At 34.5% G+C, this 25157-nt stretch overlaps 1 protein-coding gene across 8 annotated transcripts in view; it reads right to left on the bottom strand.

Annotated features, from left to right (window-relative positions):
- The window catches only part of ARB2A (ARB2 cotranscriptional regulator A), a 415332-nt gene that overhangs the window by 274119 nt on the left and 116056 nt on the right, over positions 1-25157 (bottom strand). For 5 of the 8 annotated variants that reach the window (XM_080678355.1, XM_080678357.1, XM_080678354.1 and 2 more), the window contains one exon: positions 23396-23587. The exons of the other annotated variants lie outside the window; for them this stretch is intronic. In XM_080678355.1, coding sequence (XP_080534481.1) covers positions 23396-23587 — 192 coding nt within the window. The remainder of the gene's footprint in view (positions 1-23395; positions 23588-25157) is intronic. 8 annotated transcript variants of the gene reach the window in all.

The following is a 25157-nucleotide window of genomic DNA, read 5'->3' as shown; positions in this document are numbered from 1 at the left end:
ACACTAGCAAATGGATAACTTTCCTACCAAAGCTTCTACTATCTAGTGTCTTTGATAAATACATGTCACACAATGAATAAAGGTTGAGTTTTCTCTAATTTTTATAGCAATTCTTTTTGTTTTTATAACAGCATGCAAGAAAGATTTCCATACTAATTATTCACTTGGAGGCCTAAAAATCTAAAATCTGACTTTTACATACTTGAAACTATCAATGCAACAAAGGCATTTAAGTATGCTGTTTTTATTCCACAAAAGAAGAAAAAGATGCCTAACTATGCTAAACGACTTTTTCTAAGGTAATGAGCAAGTTAGTAAGAGAAGTAGGACCCAAAGCCAAGGCTGAATTACAATTTATTTCCAGACATAACTTTAGAAGAAGCAACAGGGGTATTTCAGAAGGGATGACAGAGTGAGCAAAAGACGTAAGAGCTGCTCTTCTTAAATAACTTTAAAAAATTCAAATGCAATGAGAGATAGCAAATAGGTATTTCTTATCAAAGCAGGAATATATGTGCCCCTTCTTACAAAAAGGTTATTTCCTGAAGCTTGCTTCCTTATTCCCACTTTACAGTTCACCAACTCCTTCCCAACCTTCCTTTTCTCCCCAGTCCACAGGGCTGACAATCCAAATATCTAGCTTACACCTTTCTAATGTCTATACAGCCAGAGGACCTTTATTTGACTTAATACTGTCTACTCCATACCAGCTCTTCCCATTCAAAGTCTCCTCCTCTAAGGCATTTACTATACATATCTAGACATGAGAGAGCCTATTTACCACTTGAAATGGTTGAATTAGGACATACATATTGAAAGAAAACCTGCTGACTGTGTTTAGGTGCCAGGTGCTTTGCTAGTTCTGCTTTTTCAATTAGCAGCAACACTTCGGTATAGCAATCTCCTCTCTCCATTCCCCAAGCAATAAATGATCTCTTAATGAGTATATTAATACAAATAATTTAATATTGACAAGATCTCTGTAATAAATCTTTTGCAAAATAATATTTGTTTTTGTAATTAGAAAAGTTTAATATTAGAAGGAAATAGAAAAAATAGATTAAATATTCTTGAGAAATAAAACCAAATTTTTTGTTTTGATTTCATAAAGTGGGGCATACCTGTGTCAGAAGAAAATATTATTATAAAAATAGAAATACAGAATCAATTTGAAACCTAGGAAAACCAATTGAGACCATCTAGTATACCCCCTTTGTTAAAGAAATAAGAAAATAACTTTTTATTAATATAGTTATAGTAAGAGGACTCATGTAGTCTCAGTCTTATACTCTCCATTTCACATCAAACTCTATGTTCAAGCTTTATTCAACCAATCCCTCAATCTGGAATACCTCTCCAATCTCCAACTGCCTCCTCATAATTGAGGACTTTATGTAAATACCACTTCTGTTGGGAAGCATTTTCATAGAGATGGCATTAAGAGATACCTTCAATGCTTACAGTTTGGGGGTACATATCACACCATACTGAATTTGCCTGTCTCCCTCATTAAACCAGAATGTCTTGAGGGCAGGGCACTTTGTTTTCTTCATTATTGTACTTCCCCAAACTTAGAACAGTGCTTGGCCCTCAATAAATACTTGATGGATTTATAAATGAATTGCAAGACTGATGGATGGATAGAAGGGTGGACTTCATGGAGTTAAGAGGGTTAGAAAAAAAAATTTTCCATTTACAATTGAGTTAAAAAGAAATCACTTTCCGAAAGCTTATGTTTCTACTTTCTAGGCACAGTTTATCAGTGGAGGATGATTTTAGAAGCCTATTTACATTTCCAAGGCTAAAACCAACTTAATCCCATGCCCTTTGGGTCCTTAGAATAGTTGATAATATAGAACCAGAAAAATCACTGCCAATACAACTAGATGCAGAGAAGAGACCCAGTGATACTGTTATAGAAATAGGATGCAGAGTGGCAGGATTTGTAGAGGAAAAGGAAGTAAACCAAAAACAAAACAATGCACTAAGTAATTACCTTCTTACATCTCTACCTTCTTCCCTATTAACATTCATTAAGTACTCATTATGTGACAGCTATTATAATAAGAACTTGTGTACAAGTATTTAAGAACAGAGGAACTGAAATCACATACTATTTTAATAGATTTAATAAAAAGAATGGTGCCTGCCAATAAGCCATCATATTCCTCTTTTGTTAATGAAAATTCATTTATCCATCCATCCATAAAAAGTTTTAAAAATCAGCTTCATGCCTAGTGGTAAATGCTTTTCATATATTTAGTCATTTCATCTTCAGGATAATCCTCTCAGTGTGTATTATTATTATAATCATTTTATGGATTAAAAAAGAAAAACAAGACTAAACAGTCCAAAACACTACACAATATAATACAACTATTAAGTCACTAAAATTAGTGGCTAGAAATGCTTAAAAGGAGAATGTTTTAGGAAAGCTAAAACTGGTAACTAGGAATACTTAAACCCAAAGCTTATATACTTAGCTACTACACTGTACTGCAGGGCAATGGTGAAAAATGTATGATCCCTGCCCTCAGTGAGCTCACAGTTTAGTGGGAAACATAAGCACACCTAAAATATTTGACAAAATAAAATTACTATTAAAATTCAAGTTGTTACAAGGTGAAGTGGGGTTCAAATATCATAAACAAAGTAAAAGGGTATTTCCTAAGCTATAGTATTTAGGAGGCTTAACTGTATCATTCTTATACATGAAAAAAGTAACAAATTGAGTTGTAGAAGTTTAAAATGAGAGGATATGGCTATCTTCTAAATGCTCTTTGAAGCAATTCTTAATGTTAAAATTGTCATAAAATAATTCAAATGTATTCTCAGGGATTAAACAGGAAAAAAAGGAATTAAGACTATATATACAAACAACTTATTTTATATATATAATTCCTTTTCAAAAGCAATCTTAAATCCTATGGCTACGGTATTTATACAGATCTGAGTATCACAAAGAACACACACAACTAATATATCTAATTTCCAATTCCCTGCTCCAAGTTCATACACATCTCTCTCTTCTCTATCCAAAAATTGTTTTTCTCTCTGTCCTTTTGCTGTTTGCATGAATGTTGATTATATCATTTTTTTATGCTAGTTTGTGAGATTGTTTTGCTTATTTTTTGTTTTGTTTTTTTGTTTGCTTTGTTTTTGTGAGTTTTTTGCATCTGTTTTTCCTTGCCTCACTTGATATTAATTGTTGTTTTCAGTTTGTATTCATCTCCAGGTACTTGTTGCTGGCATTTGCTGGGATTTGTGGCTGTTCTATTGGAGTTTTCCCCCCATATATACAGTTTGTTCCCCTTTTCTTCTTATTCTCTTTCTTTTCTCTCTTACTTTTTTTCTTCCCTTTTCCCAATTTCATTTTGGCACTCCTTTCTTTTTTTCTTCTTCTTCTTTCTCTCCTATCCCCTAATTTGCCTTTCTCTGGTGGTCATCTTTATTTGGGGATATTAATATTGTGAATACATTTCTGTTCAATGCCTTGTGTGTGGTACTTGGTTGTATTGTATTTTTTGCCTTTAAATCAACGCAGGAGAGAAAAAACTACATAACCAGACACCCAGAGAAGCAGAGACCATGGGGAGACAAAGAAACAGCCCGCATATGAAAGAAAAGCAGGCATCACCAGAAAAGGAAGTAAACGAAATGGAGGCAAGCAACCTGCCAGAGAAAGAATTCAGAGAAATAGTCATAGGTGCATGAAAAGAATGGAAGACAAATTTGAAAATATGAGTAAGAACCAAGAGGAAATGAAGAAGAACCAAGAAGAAATGAAAAATGACATTGCTGCTGTAAAGAACTCAATAGAAAGCATCAAGAGTAGACTAGAAGAAGCAGAGGACCGCATCAGTGAGCTAGAAGACAAGGTAGGAAAAAATACCCAAGTAGAGCAGCTTCTAGAAAAAAAAATTAAAAAGCAGGAGGAGAGCCTAAAGGAACTTTGGGACAACACGAAACAAAACAACATCCGCATAATAGGGGTACCAGAAGGAGAGGAAACTGAGCAAGGAATAGAAAACCTGTTTGAAGAAATAATGACAGAAAACTTCCCTGATATAGGGAAGAAAAACCCCACACAAATCCAAGAAGCTCACAGAGTTCCAAGCAAAATGAACCCCAAAAGACCAAAGCCATGGAACATTATAATTAAATTGGCAAACACCAACGACAAAATAAGAATCTTAAAATCGGCCAGAGAGAGACAGAAAGTTACATACAAAGGAACCCCCATCAGACTAGCAACTGATTTCTCAACAGAAAATCATCAGGCCAGAAGGGAATGGAATGAAATATACAAAGTCATGCAAAGGAAGGGTCTGAATCCAAGAATACTGTACCCAGCAAGGCTATCAATCAAAATTGAAGGTGAAATCAGGAGCTTCACAGACAAAAAAGGACTAAGGGAATTTATTACCACAAACCAGCAATGCAAGAAATGCTAAAAGGTCTTCTGTAAAAAAAAAAAAGAAAGAAAGAAAGAAAGAAAGAAAGAAAGAAAGAAAGAAAGAAAGAAAGAAAGAAAGATAGATATAGGAAGCGAAGAAGGAACACAGCGGTAAAGAATAAAAATGGCGACAAGTAAGTACCTATAATAATAACTTTAAATGTAAATGGATTAAATGCCCCAATCAAAAGACATAGGGTAACGGAATGGATAAGAAAACACGACCCATATATCTGCTGTCTACAAGAAACCCACCTCAGAAAAAAAAAGACACACACAGACTGAGGGAGAAGGGATGAAAAAAGGTTTTTCAGGCAAATGGAAATGAAAAAAAAGCTGGGGTAGCAATACTTATATCTGACAAATTAGATCTCAAACTGAAGGACATAACAAGACATAAAGAAGGCCACTTCATAATACTAAAGGGAGCAATCCAACAAGAAGAAATAACTCTGGTAAACATATATGCACCCAATAGAGGAGAACCCAAATACATAAAAAAACTCCTGGAGGATATCAAGGGAGAGATTGACAGCAATACAATCATAGTAGGAGACTTTAATACCCCACTATCACCATTGGACAAATCCTCTAAACAAAAAATCAGCAAAGAAACATCAATCCTAAATGACTCACTAGACCAGATGGAATTAATTAACATCTTCAGAACATTTCACCCCAAACCCACAGAATATACATTCTTCTCAAGTGCCCATGGGTCATTTTCAAAGATAGACCATATGTTGGGACATAGGCAAAGTCTCTTCAAATTCAAGAAGACAGAAATCATATCAAGCATCTTCACAGATCACAGTGGCATAAAACTGGAAATCAACTACAATAAAAACAATCCAAAAAAATCAAACACACGGAGACTAAATAGCATGCTATTAAACAATGACTGGGTTACCAGAGAGATCAAGGAAGAAATAAAAAACATCATGGCAACAAATGACAATGAAAACACAACAATCCAAAATCTATGGGACACAGCGAAAGCAGTCTTGAGAGGGAAGTTCATAGCTCTACAAGCCTACTGCAAAAAACAAGAAACAATGGTAATAAATTACCTAACCCTACAACTCAAAGAGTTAGAAAGAGCAACAAGAAAAGCCCAGTGTAAGCAGAAGGAAGGAAATAATAAAGATCAGAGCAGAGATAAATGACATTGAAACCAAAAAAACAATACAACTCTTTGTTTGGCATTGTTGCATATTAGAGATGTTTACCATCTCTGTCTTGGGTCCCAGACGCACTCTCAAGATGGTGTTAATCAGGAATATTTTCCATATTTCCCCGTAAGGAAGCAGTGTCACTCCTGGTTAAGAACAGCCATTCTGACAAATGCTGGCGAGGATGTGGAGAAAAAGGAACCCTCATGCACTGCTGGTGGGAATGCAGACTGGTGCAGCCACTATGGAGAACAGTATGGAGTTTCCTCAAAAAACTAAAAATGGAACTCCCATTTGACCCAGTGATCCCACTTCTAGGAATATATCCCAAGAAACTAGAAACATGAATCAGAAAGGATATATGCACCCCTATATTCATAGCAGCACAATTCACCATAGCTAAGATTTGGAAACAGCCTAAATGCCCATCAGCAGATGAGTGGATTAAAAAACTGTGGTACACAATGGAATACTATGCTGTGGTAAAAAAGAAGGAGTTCCTACTATTTGCAACAATATGGATGGAGATGGAGAGCATTATGCTAAGTGAAATAAGCCAGGCAGAGAAAGATAAATATCACATGATCTCACTCATTTGTGGAATATAATGAACAACATAGACTGATGAACAAGAACAGAACCAGAGACTGAGAAACATCGATCAGAACCTCAAACCTCAGGGAAGGAGGGGATCGATGGGAGTAAGGGGGAGAGATCAACCAAGGGACTTGTGTGCATGCATATGAGCCTAATCAATGGACACAGACAACAGGGGGGTGCAGCATGAGTGGGGGGTGGGAGATAATGGGGGAATAAGGACACATAGGTATAAAAATAATAATATAAAAAAATAATTAAAAAATAGAAAAGAAATTGTGAGGTAACCAGAACCCCAAGAACGCCTGAGAAAGTCTTTCTTGCCATGCTAGTAGTCATCAGCTGTATGGTAATATTACCTGGGGCAAATGGGGAAGTATTTTGGACTTATGTTCCTGACCCTTCATGGGTAAGAGCCCTTACGTGGGTTGATCCCCCGCCTAATGTAGTCACCAATAATACCAAACACCTTGGTCATCCAGGAGGACCATGGGTGGGACTAGGAAGTATAATTAAACAGGGGTCGCCACCCAACTTCCCTTTTGTATGACACAAAATCAAACCACTGCTCCTTTGTGTGTAAAATTAAAGAGAGGTTTCTGGCTTGCGTGGACACCAAAGGAAGGGGCTATCACTACTTGCTCCTGGGAGAGGTGCAGAAATGTAACTAAGACCTTGTCTATATAAAAAGAAATTGGCAGCCAGTTTGAAATGGAATTGCCATGGCCTAGAGCAAAGAATATCCTTACATGATATTATTCTACAATGTCATTATAATTTTTACCAGATTTGTATTACCGCCATTACCTATAATAGTACCTCACACCCTTGGGAATCAATAAAAAATCATCTTTTTGGTGCTTGGAGACAAAGGTAACACATCTCTTGATATTTTAGAATTACAACAGCATAATGTATAATTTTCCCAAACTAATTCTTTGAATGTCTGGCAGCAATTTAAAAAGGACACGAAAAGATTTAATCCCTTCCACTGTGTAGAGGGCCCCCTGGGAAGGCACCGAGCATTCTATATTGGCCCCTCTTGCCCTTTTGGCCAAGAGGGGCACACTTTTCCCAATCCAATTGCCCACACCTGTTGCCTGAGCTTTCTGTTCATGCTGAGGTTGAAACCCCGTGGTGGCTGGTACCATGGATCTGTCTCTCGCCCAGAGGGGTGAGCTGGGCCCTCCCCAGAGAAGAAACCTGGGATCCCCAAGATATGTGATCAGTGCCAGGGCCCCGCCAGCAGGTGAGGGGATCCCAAGGCAGGTGCTGGGCGTGGAGGCCACGGGGGCATAGGCTACCAAGGAGACAGAACTGAACCTCACAGCACCCTGCTTGGCCTTGGAGGATGGCTGGTTAGCCAGAGACGGGTAAGATTCCTCAGGGAAGGAACAACCTAAGACAGGCATAGTCTCAGAGGGGCCACCAGGAGAGAACTTGGGAGTCAACAGAGGTGGGGCACAGACCCTCACCCCCCCCCAACTTTGCAGGGGTCTGAACCCTCACCCCTTCTGAGGGAGGTCTCCTGCCCCCATGGCTGCTTAGCTTCCCATGCCCAGCTCAAATCGGGACCCAGGTAACAGACAGAGACTTGGCTGACAGCAGCTGCCCTCTCACTGTAACAAGACTTGTTTGAGTTGTCTTGTACCCATGGTGTGGGGAAGTGGGTTTTTGATATCTAAATCCAGCCTAGCACCAGGAATGCTCAGGGCCTACTCAAGAAGGCAAATAATCCTTTCCATTAATATTTACAGGGTAAAATAAGATTGTTCTTAGAGTATTAAATTTGACAGTAAAATAATAGTCAAGTTCTCAGACTAATTTAAATTGGCTAATTGAAATAAGCTAATATTCTAGAAAAATTAATGGTAGTGGACAAAAAGCTGTTCCTAAAGTGTTAACTAAAATTTTTATTGGTAGTTCATCTCATGGTAAAATGGCGTAACATGTAATGAACCTAAAGCAGTTATATTTTAGTGCAAAAAATTAAAATTTAAAAGCTATCAAGACTACAGTATAAAATTTCCAAAAGCCTCCTAATATTTAAATAAAAAAAGGGGGGACAGTAGAAGAATATCATGTAAGGAAAAATATCCTGTAAGTAAATTACATCTAGAAAATTTTTACTTCAGAAAATTAACTTTCATTTGTAATGCTAACAGCAAGACACCCATGAAAAACACACATGGTGTCAAAACAAGCCAAAGGAAAATCGTTTGGGCAAAAAATGAAAAAGGATCCCAAGTCAAATTTATAGAAAAGATTCCTTTATTAACTTTTGGTTGAGAATATGTTTGTATATTTTCAGAAAACAACTCCAAGACCATGTGGATTCCTGCAACAGAGAGGAATTGACAGGACTGCTCCAGCCATGAAGACAGAAGAGAAACAGTCCAGAGATGGAAGACGCTGACGATGCCTTGCCATACTAGCAGTCAGCAGCTGTGTGTAGCAGCAGGTTGCCCAGGACCAAACCAGAGAGAGTCAGACCTGCATTACCACCATTTGTCCACCATCCAGAACTGAAATATCATTGCTGACATGTACACATAAGGATCTGTTTGACATTGAAATTGGGACTCAAAAGAACTGTTAGCCCAGAAAGAAACTCACTACAGACTGACTCATTTGCCTCTCAGCATAACCATTATTGCTTGTCTCATTTTCGGTTCTTGTAAGTGTATTTCTAGTATCACATGATCTCACTCATCTAGCGGAAATAATGAACAACATAAACTGATGAACAAAAACAGACCCGGAGACAGGGAAGCATCGATCAGACTGTCAAACCTCAGAGGGAAGGTAGGGGAGGGTGGGGGCAAGGGGGGAGATCAACCAAAGGACTTGTATGCATGCATATAAGCCTAACCAGTGGTCACGGACAACAGGGGGGTGGGAGCATGGGTAGGGAGGGGTTTGGGATGGGAATGGGGAATGAGGATAAATATGTGATACCTTAATCAATAAAGAAATATTTAAAAAAAGAACACACACAATAAGTTAACACCATTCCCTCTCTTATAAAGTTGTTTCTATAGTATGTTGCAGCAAAATGATTCACTTGCAGAGTAAAATTAAAATTTCTAATTGGCATACTCTAACAGATAAAACTCCTCTCCAGCTAAATGAACTAATTCATTTAATTTAGTCATCATAAAATACAAACACTGCACTAGTTTTTAATTTTCAATGTTAACTTTTATGATTTTACTGTACCAAAATAATAAGAGGAGGAGCCTTAAGAAATTATTGGGTCACCCAGCCAGAGTGACGCAGTTGATTGAGCATTGTCCTGTTCACCATAAGGTTGTCTGTTGGATTCCCAGTCATGGCACATGCCTGGGTTGAGGGTTTGGTCCCGGTCAGGGCACATCTGGAAAGCAACAAATCAATGTTTCTCTCTCTCTCCCTTCCCTCTCTCTAAAATCAATAAAAATATTTTTAAAAGAAATTATTGGGTCAGTATTCTTCATTGTTTATAGTATTAACCATCCCAAAATACATTCCCTTTTTAAAATTGACTCATGGCTTTAAACTTGTTAATGCATTGTTGTAAATGCTTCCTACACAACTCAATTTTTTTCCCTCTAAAGTGAACACTGCAAATTGCCTTGGATGGGTGATAATGAAAAAGCAACACCATTTATTAATTTTGTATAAGTTATCCTCCACCCCTGAGATTCCTTGGAGGGGAAGAACATGTCTGAATTTCACCATACAGTGCCACAGGCAGAAAGTGAAACTAAACAAATACATCATGGAGGAAGAGAAAATGCCTGCAGCAGCAAATGACCTACTACATACCTCTCTAAACTGGCTTTGATGTTCTAATTTGTTAATTTCTGGGGAAAAGATAATTACCAATTGTTTAAGTTTGTTCTAATAGAAGTACTAACTTCTTCAAATTTCTGATCACAAACAACACACACTGTTCAAAAGGGCAATACATTTTCAAACCATTACAATATAAGTAAATGTGCATGAGAAGTTCAACAAAAACACATTGTCTTACTGTCAGAAAATGCAAACTAAGAATATTTTAAGAAAGTTTAAAATGATTCTTGGCATGTATTTCTCTGGAAAAATGTTATCTTAAATATTTTCAAGATCAATTCATAGAAAGATAATTTTATTCAAATATGCAGCTCATGGTATGAATAAGCAAGTACTCATTTCCCAATAGAATTGACAAGTCTTTCAAATAATGGTTTTTAAAAAAACCAACTCTACTGGGTTAGCTATTTGGAATTTTAACATACACAGAAATTTGTAAGTGTGTTTGTGTATATAACACAAATGTTTCAAAACACACCCATTTTTAATAATGAAATAAATTGATCCTTAGTAATGAGAGTTACTATTTAACATCCTATGTTCAAACTGCACTTTAACAGAAATACATAGATGTTATACATATAAGTTCATTATCTTAATTTTAACTAAGTTTGCAATCTATATAAGTAACCATAAAAATAACAATTTAACAGAATTGCTTTAAACAGGCATAAAGATAACAACTTAATAAAATTCTTTTAAAAGCTTCAGTCACACTATTAAATATCAACAAACTGTAAAAATTATTTAAAAAGCAATGGTCTTCTTTATCAAAAGGCAAGGCAAGATTGAATTGCTTGCTTATATTTTCTCTAATTTTTTAAGTAAGTTTTCTTTGGAGATACACTTGTATTATTTATCACTATCACTGTGTTACGTAGAAACAAAAGGTCAAAAAAGAGCTTACAAATTTAATTTTCTCCAGTGATGTTAAGAGAATATTTTATTCTGTAGTACTTATTTAAAAATAATAAATTGTAAAGTAACTTATTTTCATTCAGAATTTAAATTATAGCATACATGTTCATTTAATTTAAACTCTAGGTAAAACGTAACAGTTTGCTACGCTTACTCTTATTTAATAGATTTCTGTATGGTATTCCTAATCTAATTGGCTTAAATTTTATGATCTTCTTCAATCAAATATGAATGCCCCTAAAATAATATCAGGTTTTTTAAAATTGTTTAATGTATACCTAACACAATACTACTGTGTGCTTTTTACTAACACAATAGTATTTGTCCTTTTTGTATTTTATTAATACTAATTTTTATTATTAACACTTCAAGCTTCATGAGACATACTCATCCCTGTACTGTATCCATTTCATAAACAAGATACATTCTCCTTTTCAATAAGGATTATGAACACAAAGCAGCAACATAGCTCTTAAGATTGCTGACATCTGAATACACACATGACAGTACAGGGATACTGATTTAACTTACATTTGAAGTAAACTAATAAAAGTTTAAAGTTTATTTATTTTAAGACATAAAAGATCACGATTCTAAATATACAAAGTATGTCAAGGTACTCCACCTAATTCTTACAACACTTCACTACAAATTTTTAGTAGTGATTTGTTTTATGTCCAGGAAAAAGAATTAAAATACAGGCCTGCTACTATCCAGAATTACTGTTGAAATTCAGTTTTAATTTAAGAACATTATATTGCAAATTATAAAAAGGTAATTAATAGATGTCTTTTTCAGATTAAATCTTTAATTCATAATTAGGCATTAGTTAGAATCTCTAAAAATATCATATTTAGAAATAGGCAACTTATATAGAAATTAATATTTTAAAATATGCCTTTTACTTACATCATGTAAACAGTTGAATAAAATCATCACCAAATAACATCAGAAACATGAAATGCTACCAAACAATGCTCCTGGAAACTAATAATTATTTACCCTTAAAATGCACTCAACATTATTTTCTTTCAAAACAATCTTATCTTAGTGATTATGTAAATATCACACATTTACTCTAATGTTTGGTGACTTAAACTAATGTGCAAACTACACTTTCATAAAAAAATTACTTATCGTTCCTAATTTACTGTCTCAATGATTTCAAGTAAAAGTTTATACTATTTCCTATGCGTAAAGGAGAGCACTCTTTCCATTTTTTTCTTCTCAAATTAAAGTAACTCGGGATAAACCAATAAATACTGGAAGTTATTATTTTTTTTAAAATTATGTTCAATATAAACAAAAGTGTGAAGACTAAAAATCAAAAGAAATTAAAAGTATAGTGAAAAATGCAAAGCTGACTATCTTTAATCTTTTCTTGTTAAACCTAGGCTACTCAAGAACTGTCAACTAATTATTCCATTTTATTGATGACATTTTCCTCTAGGGAAGTTATTTTAAAAGTTTAATCCTGGAGCAAGTCATGGCTTCTCCAATCTTTGAAAGTGTCCAGAGCATTGATTATAACTGCAGGAGGTGTTACCTTCTACCCAGACAATCTAACCCTGCACAATCTTACACACTCTCTCACTCCCAAAACAGCTTTGATTCTACAATTCAAACTGCTTCAGCTGATCTTAAAGGAAGGACCACAGAAAAGGAATCAGCAGTTAAAACGAAATAAAAAGGGGGGAAATACAGATCGTGGATATAATAGCACAAAGCTCAAGAGTAAAGCAGATTTGAAAAACACATCAGAGTGATTCCAAAAAGAACATGACAGAAATTAAACAAGATTTTTATGTTTGCCTTCTATGCATTTGAATTCATCTCAACCTCCATTGAAATTCTGATCATACACAAACCCCAAGGCTTTTGACATACTTTCAAAACGCATACTCTCTCTTTTTAAGTCTCCAGAGTCACTTTTTAGGTAGGAAAAAAATAGAAAAAGAAGTAAAAAGAATTCAAATATGCATCTAATAAGACTCAATTATAATTTAATTATAACCAATATTTTCTCATGTAAAAATGGTGCCTAATTGTTTTAAAATTCAGTATTTTTTCTCTTGCACTTAGTGAAAAGGCCTCTGTCTATAAGTTATTTGACATTAGGTATAAACATAGGTACAGGAATAAATATTAAACATAAGAGGCCTGTAATATTTTCCCTGGGATGACGTCAGGATATCCAGGTGCTCTATCCTATTATAGCTTCCTCCCCACTTGACTATAGAAAATATATGCTTAATTAGTTCATTAGTTCAGTATTAGAGAACAATCTAGATGCAAAGAGCTATCACAGAATGGCTTAATCACATGTATCTCAGAAACAGTGACCAAAATTCCAGAAAGTAATTGGATTTTCAAAACTGAACGAAGTCCCTGTCCCCCTCCCAATTCAGTCATGACAGGGCCAGAAGGTAATGATATATCTGCCATTGATGCAACTAGCAGACCTGTCTTCTGTCAAGAGTTGAAATCATAAAGGAATAAGCTGTCCTTAACAACCTCTCTCTAAACACTAGAGCTGTCATTTCCTTGTTTTCTTTTGCTGGCATGGGGACTGGTGTGGCCTCATATACCTTGTCAGTTTAGTAATGTGCTAAGCTTTTAACCTTTTCTGGAATTCTTGACTTGTACAATCTTTGATGAAATCTATAATGTAACAACTTATATTTTCTTTGGTAAATTTGGTTTCTTTCAAATTTTACTTTTATTATTATAAAAGTTTTTTCCCCGAAAAATTTCAAAGTTTACTTTTAAAATTTGGAATTAGTGCTGTTGGTTTCAACCTATAGTTTAGTAGTCCATATTTCAAACAGGAATAAAATTAGCATTTATTTTTAAAAAGTCTGAAATGTAAATTTTAGTAGTCTGCCAGTCTTTAATGGGAAAAAGCAGTAATTATTTAAAGAAGTTGTTTGCAATTTTATAATAAAACATTAAATTCTTGTAGAAATGGTTAATTGAATAATATTACTGTAATATATTTAAGAAATACTTCCTTAAAATGTTTTTGTGTTCTTTTTTCCAAGAAAAATGATTTTAAATATGATGTTACATGCAATAAACACCAATTATTCAAGAAAAATGATCTTACATGTAATATTATATGCAATAAATATTAATATTTCAAGAATAAAAGGATTTGAAGTATAATATTATTACCAAAATAGTATATCACAAAAGTTGTAGGAAATATTAAAAATCCGCAAATAACAGGATTACTTCTATTATATTCTAGAATATTTTCCCCCCTCTGGCTCTATTTTTGTTCATCAGTTTATGTTGTTCATAAATGAGTAAGGATGACATTCATCCTTCTCCGACTTGCTTATTTCGCTTAGCATGATACTTTTAAAGTCTGTTTTGTCGGATATGAGTATTGCTACTCCAGCTTTTTTTTCTTTTCCATTTGCATGGAAAAATTTTTCCCATCCATTCACTTTCATCCTGTGTGTCTTTTGTTTTGAGGTATGTCTCCTGTAGACAGCATATAGTTGGGTCATATTTTTGTATCCATTCAGCTACCCTACACCTTTTGATTGGAGCATTTAATCCATTTACATTTAGGGTTATTATTGACAGGTACTTATTCATAGCCATTTTAATTCTGTATGGCTAGGTTTCTCTCTCTGTTCTTCTTCTCAGCAATCCCTTTAGCATTTCTTGTAATGCTGGCTTGGTAGTGATGAACTCCTTTAGCCTTTTTTTGGTCTGGGAAGCTCTTTATTTGACCGTCTATTTTGAATGATAGCATTGCTGGATATAGTAATCTTGGTCTCAGATCGTTGCTTTCTATCACCTTGAGTACTTCATGCCATTCCCTTCTGGTCTGTAGAGTTTCTGATGAGAAATCAGGTGTCAGCCTTATGGGAACTCCTTTGTAAGTAACAGTTTTCTTTTCTCTTGCTGCCTTTAAGATGCTCTCTTTGCCTTTAATTTTTGGCATTTTAATTATGATGTGTCTGGGCGTGGGTCTGTTTGGGTTCTTGTTTGGGGTTCTCTGTGCCTCCTGAACTTGTTTGATTTTTTCTTTTACCAGGTTAGGGAAGTTTCCTACCATTATTTCTGCAAACACCTTCTCTATTCCTTTCTTCCTTTCTGCATCTTCTGGCACACCTACTATTCTAATACTGTTACATTTCACATTGTCCCACAGCTCCCTTAAGATGCCCTCCTGTTTTTTAATTGTTTTTTATTTTTGTTTCTCTAATTGAGTGATATTTTCAACTCTGTCTTCTAATTCACTGATTTGATCCTCAGCTTCCCCTATTCTGCTGTGTAATCCTTCCAGCTCTATACCACTCAATCTCTAGTGCAGGACAGTGTTAAAGGCTGTTTCTGACTAATTGGATCAGGCAAAGACTCAAAGCCTCCAGAGACTGCCTCTGTCTACAGACTAACAGGATTCCAACTTGAACTGCCCCCAGGCAATCATCCTCAGGTGTGGCGAGAGTTTTTTTTCCAACAGGGTGAGGCAGTTGCTTCTGCCTGGAGGCTAACTGATACTTTTAATCTCTTAAATGGCCTCAGGGCAAGGTGTTTTCCAATAGGGTGTGTGGACTGTTTTCCCTCCAGGCAAGGCCGATGTCTATGTGGGGAAGATGTCCTTCGCTGTGTGAGGAATTAAAATTAAATATTTGTACCTTTGACCCTAAATTGCATTTGAAGGAATTTATTTTAGAGTAGCCACATAGTATAGGGTGTGCCCAAAAATGTGTACACACATTTTGAATAATTATAAAGGCAGTGTTTATTAAAAAACATTTCATTTTCATTGTTGGAGTATCTGCCTTCTGAGCTCTATCCCCCGAGTCCCTGGTCCTGGGCTCTGCTCTCACAGCTCCAGTCCACTTCACCCTCCCTCTGCCAGAGCACAAGGTGGGTGGTTCCACAGGGAATTTTTGTGAGTTGGGCCTTTAAGAGGGTGCCTGAACTTTCAGTTGCCACTCCCTGGCAGACAGCACCCCACTGCTTTACACAGCTAGATGTTATGTGGGTACCCTCCTCAGTTTGGTGCTCTCTGCTGGGGTGCCAAGCTTCAAGATTAGATTCCAGAATTCTCAGTGGCACTCCCCCCACAACTGAGATATCTTTCCGGGACTTCAGTTGTTGTCTGTGGGTTCCCGGCCAGCCCTTTCTCGCCTCCGCCCCTCCTACCAGTCTCTTTGTAGTCTCCACCTTCAGTCTTTGGATATCAGGGTTCTCTCCTGTGCATTTTCCATTCATTATTCAGGAAGCCTTTCCATATTTCAGTTGTAATTGCAGCTTGTTCCTGGAAGCATGTCCATGCAGCATCCTCCTACTCTGCACCATTTTTAATCTTAAAGTGTTTTAAATTAAAATTAGAAATGTAATAACTGCTCAAAGTAAAAAAGGAACAAAAGAATTGAATATAAAAACTGAAAATGAAAAGCAAAAGAAAAAAAATCTCATGGTTTCTTGCATAAACTTCCAAGAACATCAATATATATCCATGTAGTTTTATGTGTATGCAAGTGTAAATATAATTTTTAACAAATGATCTCATTCTTGTGTTTTAATCTGATAACACTTAGGCATCATTCCATATGAATGAACACACATAAATAAACTAAATTCATCCTTCTTAATAACCAGTCTTCCACAATATGTATATACCATAATTTAATCAAATAGTTCCCTACTGGTGGGTACTGAGGTGGTTAGAAGTATTTGTGGTATTACAAACTACTGTGATAAGGATCCTCATACATATACAAGGTGTCCCCAAAAATGTGTACACACTATAACAGCTGATAGCTCAATTTTGAAAATGAAATGTTTTTAATAAATACTGCCTTTATCATTAGTCAAAGTGTGTGTACACTTTTTTGGGGACACCCTATACTTTGTGGCTACTCTAAATGAAACACATTTTTGGGGACACCCTATACTTTGTGGCTACTCTAGAGTAAATTCCTTCAAATGGAATTTAGGGTCAAAGGTATGTATATTAAATTTTGGAAAATATAATAAAACTGCCATCTAAAAAGATTGTTTCAATTTACATTCCCACAAATATCTAAACTTAGTATATCATAAAATGTAATACCAATTTATATGCCAATTTTATATGTTGAAAAATGGCACCTTGTTTTAATAAGCATGTAATTAATTCCACAAATACTTTGAATGACCATAAAAAGCATAAAAGCATATATATCAATTTAACAAAAGTGTATTTAAAAGCTCTGAAGAAATTTTCATGTTCTTGAGTCTTCTGAGACCCTAAAAATACATCTCCAAGCAAATTATATGTTGCTTGCACTACATAAATGCTAAATAATTTCCTATAAGCTACTATATGGCATTGCTATTGTTAAAAATAAAAGCTATGCTCTAAATTGTTACTATCTACAAACCATGGAAAACCCTATCACATTTCCTGCTCAACTACTTTGTCAACTACTTATATTGAAATAGCAAGAGCTTGCAGTACTTAGTTGGAAGACTTTGAATTCAAGGTAATAGTTATAAAAATGTTACCAAAAAATTTTTACTCAAATTATTTAAAACAACAACAACTATACCCTCTTTTTAGATACCCATCTATAATGGTTCCATGTACATTTAAAGAAAAAAAATCCTAATATTGCAATCAATCAGTTTTATAAATGGGCCCATCAAAAAAGGAGAGAAAACCCACAATGAATTAAGAGGAATCAAAAAGTCAACAGCCAGAATAGAAAAGTTAAAGCTACAGCTTATTAAAAGGGAAGCAAGTGATTTAAAAACTAAAAAGCTCTAAATCAACTTTTGAAGTATGTGATTCATATAAAAGTTAAGCAACACTTAACATACTCTTTAATTAGTCTCCTTACAATCATAATGATATCTAAAACAAAATCCCAAAATATTCTAGTGTGATGAATACTGCCACATAAGGATGTCTCCTGGGGTCTACAGAGCATGTGTTATATAGAAAATTTGTGTTATTTATTTTAAAAATATATGAGTTGTAATGTGACTGTCATTGGAACAACCATATAAAAAACATGTACTTAAAATGTTATACTTTACCACTATTCCTTCCACAAATCACAGTAAAATATTAGTCTAAAAAGTAGGAGTGATTCTAACCTAATTAAAATGCTATACTTTAGACTGCCACTATTCCTTCCACGGATTATAGTAAAATTGTTTAAAAACTTGGAGTTGCTCTAGCTGGTTTGGCTCAGTGGATAGAGCATCAGTCTGTGGACTGAGGAGTCCCGGGTTCAATTCCTGTCAAGGGCAATGCCTGGGGTGCAGGCTCGATCCCCAAAAAGTGGTGTGCAGGAGGCAGCCGATCAATGATTCTCTCTCATCATTGATGTTTCTATCCCTTTCTCCTCTCCCTTCCTCTCTGAAATCAATAAAAATGTATTTTTTAAAAACTTGGAGTGGTATTGACTCATCAAGACAAAATAAATGGAAGGGGAGAGACTAGACTCTAGCAGCCGTGGGCAAACTACAGCCCGCGGGCCGGATCCGGCTCTTCTATCCGGTTCTCTTGCTCTCCCCCTCCGCTCCTTTACTTTGAATTTATATTAGTTCACACAAACACTCCATCCATGCTTTTGTTCCGGCCCTCCGGTCCAGTTTAAGAACCCATTTTGGCCCTAGAGTCCAAAAGTTTGCCCACCCCTGGACTAGAGGATACAGATGCCAATAAATTTTTAAAAGACAGAACAGGCTTTGTATTACAGCGGAAATTCAAACTTAAGTGCATTGGAGGGGAATAATGACGAGAAGCATGCCAACTCATTCACAGAATTTCAGAAAAACTCAGAAACTGGGGTGCTAGTTATCTTGGTAAGCAGAGGTAGCCTTGAGTTAACAGAGGCACTAGATGTAAGTTCACATAAGGTAGTTAACTCCAACCCACCAAAATAAACCCACAAACCCCAAAACAAAAAACAAAAAACATGTGCAGCCAGCTCTGCAAGAGATGAGGTTTTTCCTTCAGAGAAACATATTCAGAATATGAAAGGGGAAGAAAGCAACACAAAGCTCAATCAGGTGTACTATGTAGAAGTCTACAAAGTAAATAAAGAGTTCCATACCCCAATATGATAGAAGAACTTTAAAAATTCTAAAAAAGGATTTAAAAAAGTAGGTAACATCGCAGGAATTAGAGCCAAAACAGATGGAAGAGAAAGTATATACCATTAGATAAGACAGATAAGAAAATTAGAAACTCCATCCAGAACTCCCAAACCACATGCTAAAGAAAGATTTAAATTATCAAGAAACACCACAAATTTCTTTCTCAGAATTAAGGATCATGAGATAGAAAGTAATCATCACCAAGTGCCCAACACAATGAATCAAAAAAACAAAAACAAACCCATACTGAAGCATAGGACATTTCTTAAAAGCATTATGAAGAAAGAAAAGAAGCCTCTATAGAGGAGAACAAAAGGATTTAAGATCAGAATAGTACTAGACTTTTCAATTAAACCAATGAAAACTAGAAGACAATGAAACAAAGCCTTCAAATTTTGGAATGAAAATGATTTTTGAAGTGGTGAAGAAGTAAAATAAAGGCATTGTTTAGAAATACAAGTTTTAAAATTTTATCTTGTATATTCACTCTTTGATGACTCCAACAAAATGAGGGCATATATCCAAAAGCAAGGGTTAATTAGATCCAGGAAACAGAAGGTCAAACATAAGAAAAAATCGAAGGGGTGTCCCATGATGAGAGAGAAAGGAAGGCAGGTTTAGAAAGTGACCAATCAAAACTGGAACAAAAGTCCACAGAATTCCAAAAGAGAGTTCTCGAGAAGAACGTGAAACTGGAAGATTTTCTGATAAATTTGATGATGTAAAAAAATTACCGACTAATCAAGAGCTGAATTAATAATTATTACAAAGAAAATAATTATAAAAACCTATGAAATTAATTTCATAAAGACAAATATAGCAAAAATGAAAAGCAATCATAGTACCTACATGGCTCAGCCGTAAGCAATATTAAAGTAATAGTAATATTATAAAGTTTGATTGCTGATTTAATTCAAAAACTGTTTATCCATAACAGAAAATGAGTGATATATCAAGAGACAGTGCTATAATTCTAAATGTGAAATAGCAAATGTAAGTAAAACTAAAAGTATTGAGAGTGATTATATCTAGGGAACAGAACTAATAGGTGGGAAAAAATATTAGGAAAGGATAATCATTATTTTGATATATCCCTTTGGCTTTTACTTGACTTTTAAGATTATATGCATGCAGAAAAGAAAAAATAAATAAAACAAAAGAGAGGGAAAAAAGAATATATGCATACATTCTTTGATGTTCTGCAGTTTAATAAAATGTAAGTGGTTTTATTTGTTTTTTTAAAATTTTTATTGAATTTATTGGGATGACATTGGTTAATAAAGTTATATAGATTTCAAGAATACAATTCTATAATACATCATCTGTATATTGTACCCCAAGTTAAGTCTCTTTCCATCAACATTTATTCTACCTTTACCCTCTTCTATTTCCCTCCACCCCTTTCGCTCTAGTAATCACCATACTGTTGTGTGTGTCTATGATTTTTTTTTGCTTAATCCCATCACCTTTTCTACTCAGCCCCACCAATCCCCATTCTTTCCGACAGCTGTTAGTCTGTTCTCTATATCTATGAGTCTGTTTCTATTTTGTTTATTTTGTTCATGAGTTTCCACATGTAAGTGAAATCATATGGTGTTTGTCTTTCTCTGACTGGTTTATGTCACTTAGCATAATACTCTCCAGATCCATCCATCCTGTTGCAAAATATTTTCTTCTTTTTTATGGTCACATAGTATTCCCTTGTGTAAATTTACCACTGTTTTTTTAGTTACTCATCTACTGATGGGCATTTGGGCTGTTTCCAGATCTTGGCTACTGTAAATAATGCTGCTATGACCATAGGGGTGCATACATTCTTTTGCATTTGTGTCTTGAAATTCTTAGGATATATTTCTAGAAGTGGAATTACTGGATCAAAAAGGCAGTTCTGTTTTTAATTTTCTGAGGAAACTCCACACTGTTTTCCACTATGACTGTACCAATCTGCATCCCTAACCAGCAGTGTACTAGGGTTCCTTTTTCTCCATACTTGTCCACCTGCACTGACCCCCACCCCAACAAACACAGAGCAGCCCTTGAAGAACTACCAGAGAAACATTATGAAAAGGTAAAATCCAAATAATAAAATAATTTTATCTTGACTAAAAAGAAATATTATTTTAAAATATTCAGTATATAGAAAATTACCACAATAAAGTTCATATTCAGTTACTATAAAATAAAAGAATAAAGTATATAAATTAAAAATTTTCAAAGTACACAACATACTGTATATACTAAATACTAAAAAAGTATTTAGAAATCAGCTGCTTTTTTATTTTATTTTTTTCCAAGGAATCATGAGCTGCTATGATTGAGCAAAGTGAAAAAAAAAAAAAAAAAAAAAAAGTCAAGGTAATGAAATGTTATCCCCAAAACACTATTCCTACTTACAAGAACAAGATGACTGACTATTCTAATGTCACTAACAAACTTGCTCCCTCCTGTTTGGGATATTAACAGATAGTCAATTCAAAGATGTTTGGTATGGATTCCCACTGACACCTTTCACCTCAAAAAATCTTATGCAACAATAAAAAAAAAATCAAGAATGGGAAAGGCTTAATTAATATAGTAGCAGGAACAATATAATTACAAAAAGTATTTCACTTAGCTCTCAAACATACAAACATCTGATTTTCTTTACTAAATTAAATTTTCAAATATTTACTGAATTGTGATCACTTTTCATGTACTAGTATAATGTTAAAATACATCAACAGGGTCTGTTCTAACCACAAACTACTTTGTCAGAATGTTCATTCATTATTCATATCCTGAAGTATGAAACAGTTTAAATAATATTTCATGTGAGTTACTCAAATATAAACCTCAATATTTTTAGTTAGTTCAATTCTACTAAAACCACACCAATGAAGTTTGCAACCAATCAAAAGTAGTAATGCCTTTATGTTCTTTGCATATTCATAAAGACTCAAAAAAATATACAATTCACCTATGAAATTCTACCTACAGCATTTTAAAAGCCTCAAAATCTATTAACCAAAATATTATTTAAGAGTTGGGTTGGGCCTTAAACACAGTTGACCCTTGAACAACGTGTTTGAACTGCAATAGATCCACTTATATGTGGATTTTTTTTCAATAAATATGTATAGTAGTGAAGTACTTTCTCTTCCTATAACTTTCCTAATAATATTTTCTTTTCTGTAGCTTAGTTTATTGTCAGAATTCAGTATGTAAAACATATAATATACAAAATATGTGTTAAGCAACTGTTTGTTATAGGTAAGGTTTTGGTCAACAGTAGACTATTAATAGTTAAGTTTTGAGTGAGTCAAGTTATATATTTTTGACTGCACACGGGGCAGGCATGGGGTAACAGTGGCCCTAATGCTCAGATTGTTCAAGGGTCAACTGTATTAACATTTCAGAATTAACGAAGTAGAGAACGTATTATCTTTGACCTTTGTAATTAATCATCAGTGTATCAAAGAATTCCTTCCCAATTTTAATTACAAAAATAAACTTTACATTTTTATATTATACAAGATGTCACTTTACTTTTTTTCTGAAGCAAAACTCTACTTATATGTAAAAGAAATCCATACTTTACAAAATTTGGCTATTCAACAGAGCCTAAGAATAAGTCAGTAAATCAAAAGTAGCCTAACAGTTAGATATGGAATACTAGGCCAGAAAAAAAAAACAATTTCACTATTATAGGAAAGAAAACCTTAAACATGATTTTAAAATACCAATTTCCAAAAGGTTTAAATTCAAAAAAGTAATTCAGTAAATACTGCAATTTACCATTTTGTATGTATATTATATGCTTAAGGCATTTTATATGTGCCTCTAAAGAGTATTTTTCAAAGAAATAACTTTAAAAATACTGAGTTATTCCATCTCTTCTTTAAAAGAATAAAAGATTAATTTAAAGTAGCAGATTTCCTTTAGTTTCTAACATCATTAAACTAGGTAGGAAAAGATTTACAAAAGCAGTCATATTTTTTTCAGAAGTATTTCAATCTTATTGATAAGTAGTTGATAGTTTAAGTGATATTTCAAATACTAATAAACAAAAAATTAAGAATAAAAAAATTCATTTCAAGGACATTATCTAAATTTTTATACACTTAAGATATTTTGTTTTTATTGTAACTGCAAAATAATGCAGAACAATTTTTCATTACAAATAAATAATAACAATTTAAGGATAAGAGTATGTATAGGAGATATGTTAGAAGAAACATGTTAAAATAAATTATAAACATAATAAAGCAGAGCTATATAATGACCCCCCCAAAAAAAATATAAAAGAAAGTGCACTTACATCCATAGCTCTCTTAATAAATGGTATCTGTGTGCCACTGTCCAGATCTTCATTTATAATAAGCCTTCTAGCCCACTGACCTGCCCTGACAACACCACTACCATGAATTAAAACCATCAGTTTCTGTGGATTTGTCAAAGCATCCTCACTCATAAAGATAAAACTCTTTGGTTCACTCTCAGAGGCATCTACCTGTAATTAAAAAAAGTTAAATAATAAATAAATGTTTTCTGATCAGGCATAAATAGAAATGAAAAAAACAAACAAATAATGCTTACTAGAAATTATAAAATGGTTATTACAGAATTATAGGAGTAAAAAAGTTTAAAATAAAATTAAAATATTCATTAGAGAGTAACAATTATATATACAGTAGATGAGTAAAAAAAAAAAGACACGATAGTATAAAAATATGAAAAAAGAATATTGGAAATATATGTATCCTACATTATTGTTGTACTAGAGGCCCGGTGCACGAATTCGTGCACCAGTGGGATCCGTTGGCCTGGCCTGTGGGATCGGGCCAAAACTGTCTCTCTGACATCCCCCAAGGGGTCTCAGATTGCAAGAGGGTGCAGGCCAGGCTGAGGGACCCCACTGGTGCACAATCACGGCCAGGGAGGGACCATAGAAGGGCTCCAGGATGTGACCAGCCCATCTAACTCAGTCCCAAATCAGCGGGACCCCAGCAGCAAGCTAACCTACCGGTCAGAGTATCTGCCCCCTGGTCGTTAGTGCATGTCATAGTGAGCAGTTGAGTGGCCTTAGCATATCATTAGCATATTACGCTCTGATTGGTTGAACAGATGATCAGATGACCAGACACTTAGCATATTAGGCTTTTATTATATAGGGTATTAAGTGTCATTATATATAAGAATAACTATTTTTTGTCTAGATACTATGCAAAATGTTTTTAAAATATTATCTCAATCACAATACCATTAAGGTGGTACTATTATTATACTCATTTATAGATGAAGAAATTGAAATCAAGAGAATTTAAATAATTTGCCCAAGGTCACAGAGCTATTAAGTCTATAATTCTGTAATAGAAGAATACTGCACCTAAAATAGAAACAGAAAGACCGAATTGGAGGATACACCTATTGGAAAATCATATATTACGTACAAATACCACTAAGCTTTTAAAAGGTGGAGAGGAAACTATTAAAAATTCAAAAATCTACTGTTCTATGTAAATGGACTTTAAAATTTCATTCAGGGTATGAACATGAGGTTATATAATAATTATTTAATAAGGGAATATTATTTGTGTACTCTGATAACCTTATTTTATGTTCCAGCTATCTATGGATGAAAAGTAAATATTTTTATTCATTCTGATTGTACTTAATATTTAGGTTTAAACTAGATGATATATGATTTAGATTTGAAAGACTAAATGAAGGGATGACTCCCCAGTCATTAACTACATACACCAGGGCAGGCACTGAGTGACATTCCACATCAGTAGTGGCAAGTAACTAGGGATGGAAGCCTCTATGCAGCCTGGTCAGAGACAGAAACTACAGTCTTGATGGCAGGTAGTACACACCCTCAAATAGAGAGGGTCAATCCACCTGCTATGTAATTCAATAGTTCTTTACTTCATCAATGGTATATATTCATGCAGTTATCAAAATAAGAAATAAAAACTCTAGATACCAAAAATGCCCTGAATTCCAAATATTCCCAGTCACTATTCCCGGAGGAGAAAAAAAAACAAAATTCCTCTACTTCTAAAACAATCGGATTGATA

The sequence above is a fragment of the Plecotus auritus genome, assembly GCF_963455305.1.
Source record: "Plecotus auritus genome assembly, chromosome: 7".
NCBI classification, from domain to species: domain Eukaryota; kingdom Metazoa; phylum Chordata; class Mammalia; order Chiroptera; family Vespertilionidae; genus Plecotus; species Plecotus auritus.
The sequence above is the reverse complement of the archived record's forward strand: the minus strand, read 5'-3'. Positions and strand labels throughout refer to the sequence as shown.